Below are 13,338 nucleotides of genomic sequence, written 5' to 3' on the forward strand. Positions count from 1 at the left end.
TCCATCTCTGTATCTTTTCTACTCAGTCATGAAATCATCTGCTCTGTCTGCTGCATGTACGACCAGATACTAAACAAAGAAAAGACTGTGTGAGGTTTGTGTCTAAACGGTTATTCTGAAACACAGTTGCAATTCAGCACACTCAGGGATCAAATCAAAAAGTTCACATTGCTATATTTGCAGTGGAGTTTTTCTCCTGCTTTAGCAGCTTCTCACAGACACAGCTTTTCCAGTGGAGATCGATCTTACAACAGCGGCCGCATCAATTTCTCTCGCTGAGTTGTAAAGCATCAGGTTTGGTAGCAGTTGTATTAATAGCAACATCACAATGTGCCTGTTGCAGATGATAAAAAGTTATATCTTACAAGTTTCTGTATGAAAACACCACAGAGTCCTACGTCCATGACCCATTTGCTTTGTTTATTCATCTGTTGTCTGCTCTTAGAGCTGTGTTGGTTGGTGATTGTTGCTCTCGGCCATGTTGTTGTGTGCTCAGGGGCAGCCAGACACATCAATAAACATGTGCCTCCGCTGTGGTGGAGCAGCAGGGGTTTTGTACACAGCAGCATGTGTCACCTGGCTGCAGTATCTGATGCTGAAGAGGACACAGTCACTCCCGCCTCCCTGCCTCCGCTACACTATTTGTTTTTTGGATCCTGCGCTTTTATCACAAACAGCAAATCTGATCAGAGCTACAGCTGGGGACACAACCACAGCTAATCTCAATTTTGGGGAGTTCTAATAAAAGTTTGAACATGAGGATTGTAGTGGCTGAACATCTGGTCCGTTTTTGGCGAGGAGCGTAATCGAGCTGCGGTCACATGTGAGCTGTGGTTGGCTCAAAACCTCGCTTTGCACAGAGGCAACACGTGTCCTATAAGAGACAAGAATGAAGAGACATAAGAGGCTGACCTTCCTCACTTTCATAGGACTGTCAAGAGACACGCAGACCAGACATGTTTTCAACATTTGCTTCATACCTGCCTTTGCTCAACCATAATTAAATCTACTACTGTACACTCCCCACCCACCTCTGTCTTCTATTGTACATTTCTCTAACCATAATTAATGCTAGCGTTTTAACCTGGGTCTGTTTGTTTGTTTGTTGGTTATTTCTTAGCAAGATTACGAGAAAACGTATTCACAGATTTCCATGAACCTTAGCGGAAGGATGGGGCCCGGACCTGAGAAGAAGGCATGTGGACAAAGGGGTGGATCCATAGACTTTTTTATAAAGATGGATGACATGATTTGCTCCCTAAAAGTGAAGCCAAACCAGCACTCATGGCTACTGGGCAGCTCATGTTCCAAATGCATGTTGGCATTCGTAACCCCAATATGTCAGCTTCATTTCTGGATAGTGACAGAATGTGCTCTTGACAACCACTTGTAGATAAACTTGTAAACATCTCACAATATAATGCCACAAAAACTCAAACTAGAGATTTATAAATCTCACATCAAGAGCTCTCTGACCTTTTTAAATCACAATGGAGACACTAGAGGCTCCACAAAGCTGTAGTGTCATTATATTCCCTTCATAGTTTACATGCTCGTGTTAAATCTACCCTCCTGAAGAGGCTTTCCCCTCCTCGTAAAAAAACAGATATTCCTCCCTTTCCCCAATCACTTAACTTTCCATGTATCATGCTTCTGATCAAGTGTGATGTGGCTTTTAATGAGGACATAATTATGCGTTTTGCCAGTGTACTCTCCCTAACAAAGTATATATAATGCATCAGAAAAGATAATAAGCTATTGACAGAATTGGGTCATTGACCGGAGGCAAAATGGTGATGAATTATTCCCTTTCATCTTCACCGACCAGGATTTACTGTATGAATGCCCATGAATTGTTTTCTTCTGTGCTGTTTAAATGGTATAATTTGCTCTGGAGACCTGTCTCCGTGTATTTGATGTGAGGGCCTGCTGAAGAAAAGAGTCTTTGGCCTCAATTTGCACCTGAAAGCCCCCAGTCCTCTTGTCTCCGTTTAATTACGACAGTGAATTCTCCACAACTTTCTTGCTTCAAAACAATCATGTAGTTATTTGGTTCTCTTCCCTCAGAAATCTCTCTGGCGCTTGCAAATACTCCCACACATTTCCCAATGCTGGTCCCTCCACATCAGATATGCTCTCTAGACAATGTACTGGTGTGCAGAGCAAGGAAATGTAAATGACTTTCTTGTTCATTAATTATGCTATAAAAATGTAAATTGCTTTGGTGACAAAAATGCAAATGGGACTAAGATAAAAGTCTCTTGTGCCGAAGGAGAACGTATGAAACATTTATTTTCTCGAAGTGTGGCTCTTTATTCAGGAAACTGAAGAGGAGGAGGACCTGTTAGTGGCTCCTGGCCTTCGACAGTGTGTCTGGGCTGGATCAGACAGCAACAGTCTCACAGAAAACTGACTTCATTAGAAGTTGAGGATCAGGAACAGGCATCTTCACAGCCTCACTGTTCAAGCTTTTACAGCTCAGTGTGACGAATCCCCCATCTGTCTCCTGCAGTCCTGTCATACCACCAATCACTGCCAGGGCTAATCACCACGGCAACAAAACAGAGGTGTTCCCTAGAAGCAGGGGAGCAGAGCGATGTTGAGTAAAATGCACACGCACGCGCGCGCGCGCACACACACACACACACACACACACACACACACACAGTTGATGAAAATGTGAACGGTAACATCATTGTCACCATGTTTGATGTTCAGGGCAGCCACAAATATTCTTATCAAGGCTGCATTCAGGTCCTGTCTATCACAAAATAAGTGTTTCTTTCTTCTGAAGAGACAGCACCAGTCAGAGTCGGATCACGCAGAGTGACAGAACGTTTGCTGGTGCTGGAGACAAACTGTAAAAGCCGGGACGATTTGTAGAGCATCAAACATTTGATAAAGAATAAATTCATCTATTATCATACAGCCATAAAGATTTTCCTTCGAGGAGTCTCCAATTAGAAGAGTGTTAAAGTGAGTCCAGACGGGAACCTGATGATTCAAAATGAAGGGGGGAAATCCGTGGTATATATTCATCCATCCATTTTTTTTTATCTATGCCAATGAAATATTTACAGTGTTTAAAAAAGGTTAAAAATCATATTTCATAATCTTGTACTCTGGATTGTCATAGCTCTACATAAACATGGAAGCAGCATCTTAATTCTCTTGTCATTTGGCATTTTGTTGTCAATTAATTTGAACTGCTTGTACACTGCTGGCTGCTTTAATCCATAACTATAAGTCACATTCAATAAGATGAAAATGAAAAGATATTGAAATGTTTTGATTCTCTAATTGAATTATGTAACTTGACTCTTTAATGTTTAATGTACTCAGGACACCATGTGAAGCAGAACTGATGGTGTGTTGATTATTCTTACATAACTAGTCAAATAAGGTGACCCTGAAGTGCAAACCACAATTTAAAATCAAGAAAAACAACAAAAAACACCTTCTTACAGAAAATCCAGGTACCTGCAATCAACAAGGCTCTTCGCTGATTGTACAAATGCAAACGTCCGTCTCTTAGCAGGAACGAAATGCTGACAAAACATGTTTTGTGATTTGCACTTCAGAGCCACTGTAGTCAAAAAATCTAAATTAAAATGCAGTGCACACTCTCTGAAATGTAGCCAGGTAAAAATGTAAAGTATAACACAAAATGTTAATGCGCACGTTGAGTGCAGGCACATTCAACCTTCTTGGTTAAAAAATTCAGCAAAAATTGACTTTGTTACTTTGAACCAATGCTTATTATTTAAACAGTTCAATTGTTTTGTCATTAGGTTTAAAAACTCCTAAGCACTCCTCCACTGTGAAGATTGCCTCTCTTTCTCATCGTTAACACTAACTGAGAGCAATTAAACTGCTCATGAAGACATGCAGACATGAAATTTTGACTCGAGGACATAAGATGGCAATTTAAAACTCGTTGTTTTCGAATCTTAATCAGATTTCCACCCAGGCTTACAGCTGGTCTGGGTGCATCTCGCAGACATGCAGCACAGAGGAGTTGTGCACTAATTAGCAACTGTAATTGTGAAGTAGCTGGATTGGGATCCTGGGAGAGAAGACAGAACAAATGTATGGTTTTGTAGAACAGCCTCTGTGTTGGAGAATCAGCATTTTTTTTAATCACAAATGAATGAATGTCGTGAAGCAGTGTGAGGAAATTAGAGCAGGGGAGATCAGCGTATAGAGGGATGCTACTGACAGATTCCGTAAAGTCTTGTTCCAGCGACGAACCTCCTCATCTCCTCTGTACCACCATGTTTCCCTCCGAGGCCTTTGTCTTTCATGAGCGCAGATAAGCGGGGAACGCACAGGCTTGTCAACGTGAAATAGGCCCTGGAAATAACATCACACCCATCAGGTTCTCTGCAGAGACCTATCAGCCCGTTCTCAGGAAGCCGAGATGGTGCGAGATTGCTTTGCCAAGGCACCACGGTCCCACTTCTTATTGAGGCGGATGTAGATTGTGAATCACACACCCGATCACGAAAGGTCACCTTGGACAGGTGAAGACAAGTCAGCCCTCCACCCTCCCCCACTTCCACTCCCCTCATCTGCTTCCTACCTTATGCATTGCTGCTCGGGCAGCTCTGTGTGGTCGTTTGTCATCGGGTTCTCTGCTGGTGAAATGCAATCGTCCTCCGAAACAGGGAGAGGAGGGGTGATTACCATGGGTTGTTTGTCATGGTGGGATCGGGGAGGTGGATGTGGGTGGAAAATGAGGATGATTGGTTGCTCTCACAAGTGATTTGTTTGAAAAACTACAGAAGCTGCTTGCACCCGAGACTGGGAGGAAATGCAGCGGTCCAAAAATGCTCAACTTTCACTAAACTGAAAACACATGAAAGAATTTGCCATTAAACTGAGAAATGAAGCCAAGCGGTATTTTAAAACTGTTAATTACAGTCAAACACAAAGAGGAGGAGCACTGAGACAAAGCTGGAACCTGGAAAGACGGTGAGACGTTCACAGAAGTGGTTCCATCTTTTGTTTTTGTGTTTTTGTTTCTCCACATTTCCAGCAATAAACTGGCTTTGTTCTCTCAGACGCTCCCTGAGGACATGGAGCCTCCATCTGCTCCTGTTATATGATGATGCCTATCATTTTCACTTATGTGCCGCAGTGTTACAGGAACATTAATTGCAACAACTTGTGTTTACAGTTTTAAAGACTAGAAAATAAAAACTATACATTCCAAATTGTTTAAACTTGAAAAAAAAAAAAAAAAACTTATTATCCCATATTACATATTATCATTAAGTTAATGAGAGAAGAAAAATGTGTCACATTGTCCTCTGCTTTATTGCTTTAGATCTGGTTGATTTCAAATATTTCTAAAAATCAAAAAAAGCACTTGTGACCTTAAACTCACCTCCTTCTCCCTCCACCTTTCCATCCAAAATTTCCAAATCTTTTTAATTTAATTTCTTGAATTGCAGGTTCAGTTCAGAACAAATGACTCGACATTGTTCTCAAGCGCCTGGAGTCCTCCATAAAATACAGAACTGAGAAGGAGATGAGTATCACATTGATTCATCAGGCTTTGTGTCGAATGTTAGAGTCTCAACTGTGTCAAAAACCCATTTCCCTGAACGATTCCTCCTTCCTCACCACATCCTGTGGTGCCCTGGGCGGAGGTGCCCATTTAGCTCTGATATATACGACGGCAGGCCAGATCAGAGTTTAGCTCGCTGACGTCAGACTGAGAAACTGTCTCTATCTCTTGCTAATAACACCCCACCCTCCTTCTTCTTCTCTTCCCTCAGCGGCTCTGACTTCTCTCACTTCTTCTGCCAGATCAAACGTGAGAGCCACAGGGAGAGGTCGAAGAAAGACAGAGACTAAAGATGAGACGTTGCCCCCCCCCCTCTCTGTGATGAAGATGACGTGAGTGGAGGTGCTCTGTCAGTCACCTTTCACTTTACACTGAGAGGTGGCATCAAAGACACAGTGCTTCTCTAGGAAATCACGTAGAATGAAAGATTCTCCTGAGATACTTGTAGAACTGCAGTAAATTTGTATTATTATTATTTCTGTCATGTTTTATTGTAATTCTTCTTGTGAAGGACTAATATTTGAGTTGATTCACTTTGACCCTGGAAGATAAAAAACAACAATAGCAGTTTTAGGGGACGTTTTTGTCCTTAAGGTGCTAGGAGGGAAGTTTTATTTTTCTAATGACACTACACAAAAAAAATAAAATAAAATGAATGGAAAAAAGTAAAAGGTTGTTGCTACTCAGTGATTATCCCAGACGGTGTTAACATCCAAAAGAAATGTCATTAACATTTAGTATATAGAAAATAATCAATGTTAGTGTTTATTCATATAAAACATTTGTTTTAAAGGGTTAAACGAATGACTATCTGATATTCATGGTCAGAACTGATGAAACAGTTGAATAAAAAGTAAATGATTGAAACATTTGAAAGTAGAAGAAAATAATATTGATATTTACAGTGATTTATAGCAGTTTTAGGGAGGGGACCGTAATGGTTCAACCAGATAGATATACTTAAAAAATACCATCGAATCTATTTTCTCTTATCAAAGATAAAAAGCGACCTCTGTAAAGACATATGTTGAAACAGCATTATAAATGGTTGACAAGTGATTTACTTATACTTTAACAATACTAAATGATAAGACATTATTAAGGACAATGATAGGGGCTGCCAGGTTGTGAAATGTATCGACATGTAAGCTACACACACACACACTGATGTTAATATTATCATATATATACATATATACATATATATACATATATACATATATTGAATCACTACGTCTAATATAACAGGAATATCAGAGCAGCCTGTTCAAACCACGTGGGTTTGTCGTTGTCGACAGACCTCGTGTTAATAAAGTTTATTGAAATCAAGATGGCGGCGCCTATGGTGCAGTCGTGATGAGAGGAGACAGGTCGTTTCCAGCGCATTTAAAAGATGGACATGAATGTTTCACTGTGGATTGTTGCTTTTATGAGATTGGGACAGTGACGCGGAAACTCAGGAGCTGGAAGTGAAACAGAAGGTGATTTAAAAAAGTGTTTATCTGACGCTAACAGATGACTGGTTGTTTCTGTGTTGACAGACCGGAGGTTACACCTGACAGCTAAATCAAACCAGGTTAACTGGAAAGACACATGAGTGTGTGTACATCAAGACTTTCACTCGTTACATTTGCGTTTGTTCACAACTGTGTTTGACTGAAAAGACGATTTCCTGCTTTCATGCTTGTCAACTACCTGTCATCGTCTCACACAGAAATCGAGTAGAACTATAAGGCTGCAACGATCAATCAAAAAGTAGTTTGCACTATTTTGACAAGATAGTGATCATTAATTGATTCAGCGCAAAAAAACAAACATTACCAGTATCTGTGTTTCTGTTTTCGTTTGACAAACTAATTCAATAATCGATAATCATTAGATGATTCTCAAAACTGTCACTGCCACTTCATTTTCTGCCAGTCAAGTGAATGCTTCATCATTTCATCTCCAGTTTTTAATCACTCTAAATTTCTGACACAGGATTATTTTTAATGTGGATGTGATATGGAAGAGACAAACATTAAAACTCAGTCACACTATTAGAATAACAGAAACTCCTAATCGAATAATTTAATATAATTGCATATGACTGATTTCCAGTTTCATTAACGTATGGAATGATGCGGGCATAATTGAATTTCTGGTGGGACTTTTTGTTTTATTTCACCACCAATATTATGCCTGAATGTCTGCTCATACCAAAATATTAATATATGAATCAATATACAAAAATATATTTTAAATTATAAATTCAACGATTAAATATAGTTTTATATGTTAATTTATTTTTGTTGTTTTTTAAATTTCACAAAATAAAACTTGATTAAGCTAAACTTATTTTCGTAAATATCTGAATATAGGAAGAGTATGAATTAAAGTGAGAACAAGCTATATCGTCCTCATCAGTGAGCTGTTTGCAGACATTTACAGGCACTCTCTAGGAGACAGATGAGCCCAGTCACCATAGAAACATTTTCTCAGTCTCTCGCCTCAGCCCACTCACTCAGTCACACCGACGGAGATGCTCACCCCCTTGAGTGCTCGGCTCTCCCGGCCTCGGCCTGCCTGAGGGAGTAGCGCTGGCTGCTGTGATGCTCAGGTTATACTCGAGAGAGATTTTAGTGAACAAACATTCCCACAATGCACGTCGGGAGAGGAGAGAAAAGGTGAGAAGGAGAGGAGATTGGGGGAGATGAGAGGAGAGGAGAGGATGGGGGGTTGAGGTAAAGAGGAGAGAAGGAAAGGAAAGGAAGGGCGAGGAGGGGGAGGCACTCCTCCTTGAAACGGTTCAGAGTTTTACCACAAACATTTCTCCTCTCTGGTCAGTGAATCATCCAGGCTGCTCAGACACTTAGTGAAGGATGTAGAGGTCCTACTTTCTCATACCGCAGACATTTAAATGAAAAGTTTTGTTGCTGCACTTTCTGTTTGAGCTGCTTCTCTCCTGTGATAGAAAATAGAACAACCTCTTCAGCGAGTTCTCCATGGATCATAATGTTTGGTTGCCTTATTTACATATTTATATCAGACTCTGGTGTCAGGCTGCGCAGATGATCTCTTCTTCCATTCAGCAGCTGTAAAGTTCTCGCTACCAAGGAGGCAGAGACTTACAGATTTCTTACGTTACCGTGGCAACTGTGTTTATGCACTTGAGTGTGTGTCTGTGTGTAAATTAGACAAATGTTGGTCAGATATCATTGTTCTGACATCCAGTTGACTGTCTGACCAACATCCAGCTCCATGAGAGTAAAACCCAACTGCAGTCTCAGTGAAAAAGTGTAAAGATAGCCTAAATATAATTTTCTTTCAAATCAAAGTAATTTGTTATGCAGTAATGTGATTAATTCTGTTTTCTTTGTTTTTCCGACATGTTATTGCAAAATTTAAAGGACATTCAATTCTTGCAATTGGAGCTTTTTACCCAGGTTAAAGTCCTATAATGCAAAATCTACATTTTCAAACTGCAGGGCTGATGAGAGGCAGAGAGATGACTGAGTGTCTGAGTGCATGAAAATCAGCTGATTGAAAATGTCATCCTCACTCTGAGCAGGCGGGCGGTGTCATGAGAACAGGCTGTCCAGAGCCTTGCTGTGAGGCAGCGGATGAACCTCTGATTTCACAAACTCACACTGCTGTGTGAGTGACGTGGTGCAAAGAACACAGAGTGTGAAATAACAGCAGCTGTGGGGGAAAAAAACAGGACTCAGATCCAAATCATCTGGATCCAGATGTGCTGCCTGTCTGTGGTGAAGGTGTTTAATGGCTTTGTTGCACTTTTATGTCTAAAGGTCATCGATTGTTATCGTCTCATGGTCGCACCTTTCTGTGGATAGGATTTTTTGACTTTTTCATGTCACCTTGCCAAAATATCTTTCTTGTACTCTGCAGCATTGTTTTCTACTTGGAGCACTGACTGAAGTTCATGTTGCGGAGTTGTTTTCTGTATCTCTGAAGTTTGAGGGGTTTTAACTGTTCTGCAAAACAAGCTCAGTGTCTCAGTCGTATCAATTTGACTGATTTCTGTAACCTATATATTACAGTATTTCAGTGCAGTTGTATTGTGTATTGTATTATGCTATTCTCTTAGAAAACTTCAGTGAATTTGCGTTACCAAAAAAAAAACTTTTTTAAAATCTCAAATTTTAGGCACTGTTAGGCATTGTTTGACAAGAAACATCACATCTGACATATAATCTCTCTAATATTTGAATATTTTTCCAACATAGTTTCATCAATGTTTGAGAGTACTAGTTTTTTTGTGTCACACTATCCCTCTGTCCACCCTGATTAAAGTGTCTGTCTCTGTTTCAGGAGACAGAACAATGCAGGTGACAGCGAGCAGACTGGCCCTCTGTCCACTGGCTGTAGCTCGCTGTGTTCGCATCAGGACTCCTCTCCTGAGTCCACTACCCCACCTCTTGTCCCCCCCCAGCCGCACTCTGTTCAGTGAGACAGGAGTGTGGGAGAAGGACTATCGGACAGAGACCCGGCGTAGGGTGGAAGAATGGTGGCACCCACGTGTTATGGCACAGTGGCAGAAGGACTCACTGGAGGAGGTAAGAGAGCCTTTGTCAAGCTTGTTGACATCAGGGTTATCGAGATGCACCAGAGTTCCAGTTATGATCAGGTTTTTGAAGAGTCTGCTCGGTGTTAGGTGCATGTTTACATCCTGTGCTGGCCTTAGCAACATGTCAAAAAATAAACTGCAAACATGGTCTGTTTAAAAATAAGAAAATGATAATATATGATAAATAATGAATTGTTGAATGTAAATGTCTCATTCCAAATTCAATCAAAACAACGATCGTATTTAAAACTAGGGTGCTATATTTATCCCAGGGGGAAATCAGGAATTTTTACAGTTGCTCCAACCAACAACAGAAATATATATACACACAGAAAATTATGAAAAAAAGTATGTAACTATAATTGCTCCCTGACACATACAACATCCCTCCTCCTCATAGGTTTTCCGAAACCTGAACTCTACTGAAATGAAGTGTTCACCTTATATTCTGTCCTGTCTAACATCAGTTGTAAAAGAGCTGTCGCAGGAGTAGAAATTAAAGCTGACATCCTCAAACCAAAACTCCACAGGTCAATTCTAAGTGTAGTTTTACCTTGGTGAGTCAAAAATCTATCAATGTGCACAGATCTGATTATTTATACATTTAAAAACTCAGTCTCTTTTTAAGATGAATAGATTAATAAGCATCCTTCTAAATGATCCAAGCTATTACCGTCCCGGGCTCCGTCGCTGATCTCAGACCTGAAGATCAGGCTCATTATAAATCCTAATGGTCTGTCTGTGAGAGGCTGACAATGATTAAGTGAATTCATGACAGCCCCTCTCCTAATTAATTTATTGAAAAATTCATGCCTCCAGTTTCCTGTAATCACGTATAGCTGGGTGTAACCGGTACTTACTGTGCTGCCGTGGTAACAGCGTTGCGACTGTATACCATCCATAATCAGCAGCACTGCTACCATTCACATTCTGACAGTGTAATCAGAGTCTGTTAGAGGCTCATAACGGTAATACAGCAGGAGTCAGTCAGGGCTCTGGCTCTGTGTGAGGAGTTATTGTTCCTTCCCTGATGCCATCAGGGCCCATTCAAAAGAGACTAAGAGATATTAAAGAAAAGAGCTGCTTCTCTGTTATCACAGTCTCTCATTCAGGATTAAAGTTACATGATCTCTTCCCACATGGAGTGAGGTCATCTCATACCTCTGCACAGTATTTTGAAATCTGTTGTTGTTCTCAGGTTTCCGCCAAGAAGAAGTTCTACGTCCTCTCCATGTTTCCGTACCCATCGGGACGACTGCACATGGGCCACGTGCGAGTGTATACCATCAGCGACACCATCGGTCACTTCCAGAGAATGAGAGGCCATCAGGTATATCTGTCTTTTATTAAATGTCTTTTATCCATTCCTGCTTTGCTCCCTGAAACAGGCCATATATGCTAACTACACTCTGTGCTGGTATTAAAAGTATTATTTTGAGTGAAAAGGTCATTAGACTTTAAGCTTCTGTAAATATTCAACAAGCTACTGATGTATTCTTCGGTTTAATATTTAACATCCTATTTTTCCCCCCTAAAATTAGAGAACATAATTTTGACTCTGTTACAATACTATAATCTATCCATCCTCAGTCCTTTTGGGGGTCGCATGGAGCTGGAGTCAAACCCAGCTGACTTTGGGCGTGAGTCTGGGACAAGTCACAATGCTGTTATGTGATATCAAAATAATCAAGGGCTGAATGAAGCCATGATCTCTTGGGCATTCAGATATTAATAGTGTTCACTCACAAATGAAGACAATGTTTTCTCGCTATGTTACTTGCGCGAGCTTGGCCGTAAGATCATTTGTGTTTACTCACGTTAGCGACACCAAATTAAATAATGTAAACATAAATCAGAGGTGCACACAGCTTAGGGAATTTAAGTGTATGGCAGGGCTGACAAGAAACCATTCAGAACTCCAATTAACCTAACAACAACCTGCAGGTCTTTGGACTGTGTCTGGAGAAACCTTGAAAAGACGTGGGGAGGACATGCAAACCCTGCACCTTGGCTGAACCGAGTTTCCGAGCTAACCACTGCCCCCTTATCGAATCTAAATTTATTTTACAATATTGTAATTATCAACAGAATGTATTCTCTACCCATTTTTTTAAACTAAGCAAGTTGTGTCTGCTCACAACTGCTATTCTTCAATTAAACAATAGAATATAATTTCCATCTAGTTCTCACAATAGGTGGTTATCCATTTAAATAATAAGCTAATTGTGACTCTGCTTTTAAGTTTTGATCTAAGCCAACGTTTGCTTTATTTTTTAATTATCTTTCCTTCAGCACCAGTCTCTGTCTTTGGCTGAACTGCCCTGTTTTTATTCAGATATATTTTCTAGCTGAAAGCACAGAGGATGTGTTCTCCTCAGGTTCTCTGCGAGAAGCATATTTTCCTGCGGTCAACCATTGTTTCTTATTTTGATGTTGACTCGTCTTTTTTCCACATTATTACTCGTGAAGCCACAACTCTGTGCCGGAACAGTGAGTCAGTCTTTCATTCAGAGTTAATGGAGCGCTCTGTATCTGCTACATGATATTATACAGTGCAGACAATATGATTGCTGCTGCTGTCTGCCCTCACTGTGTCTCACTGCTCTTATCTGTTTACTCCTGCTCTGCATCATCACGCACACACACAACACATTATAAAGAATATCTGTTTACACACGGCCTCTCTGAACTCTCATGCTATCTCTTAACTCAGTCCCTGCTTACACAATGCACATAATGCAGTTTACTAACCTCAGCATCCATTTACATTAGTAGCATGATAACAATAACTCCTTTTGCAGCCGTCTTTCAATTACACAACCTTAATTTACTCTTTGCATGCACGTAATTAGATTTATCTGTTTGTTGTACTTGATTTCTGCTGTGCTGTATTGATTTCAAACATTTGCACAGCATGTACATTAGGTCAACCAGGTCTCATTGTAGCTTGATTGTTTAATTTACGCTTTTTAAACCTCCACCAAGGAGATTATATTTTTCCCCCTGTGGATTTGTCGGTTTGTTTGTGAACAAGATTACACAAAAACTACTGGACAGATTACCACAACACTCAGTGAAAGGATGTGGGAGGGGTCAGGAAAGAGCCCATTCAATTCTTGATGAAAATTGATATTCATGAGACCAAAATAAAAATACAGGTCAAGTGAATTTAAATGTGGTTTCACAAGAGGACTGTTGG

At 40.4% G+C, this 13,338-nt stretch overlaps 1 protein-coding gene across 1 annotated transcript in view; it reads left to right on the forward strand.

Annotated features, from left to right (window-relative positions):
• Positions 1 to 6,890: 6,890 nt before the first annotated feature.
• The window catches only part of lars2 (leucyl-tRNA synthetase 2, mitochondrial), a 32,440-nt gene continuing 25,992 nt past the window's right edge, over positions 6,891 to 13,338 (forward strand). The window contains exons 1-3 of the mRNA XM_020091461.2: positions 6,891 to 7,053; positions 9,884 to 10,128; positions 11,338 to 11,469. Of these exons, the coding sequence (XP_019947020.2) occupies positions 9,895 to 10,128; positions 11,338 to 11,469 (366 nt within the window). The 5' untranslated portion in view covers positions 6,891 to 7,053; positions 9,884 to 9,894. The remainder of the gene's footprint in view (positions 7,054 to 9,883; positions 10,129 to 11,337; positions 11,470 to 13,338) is intronic.

The sequence above is a fragment of the Paralichthys olivaceus genome, chromosome 13, assembly GCF_024713975.1.
Source record: "Paralichthys olivaceus isolate ysfri-2021 chromosome 13, ASM2471397v2, whole genome shotgun sequence".
In the NCBI taxonomy this organism is placed as follows: Eukaryota; Metazoa; Chordata; class Actinopteri; order Pleuronectiformes; family Paralichthyidae; genus Paralichthys; species Paralichthys olivaceus.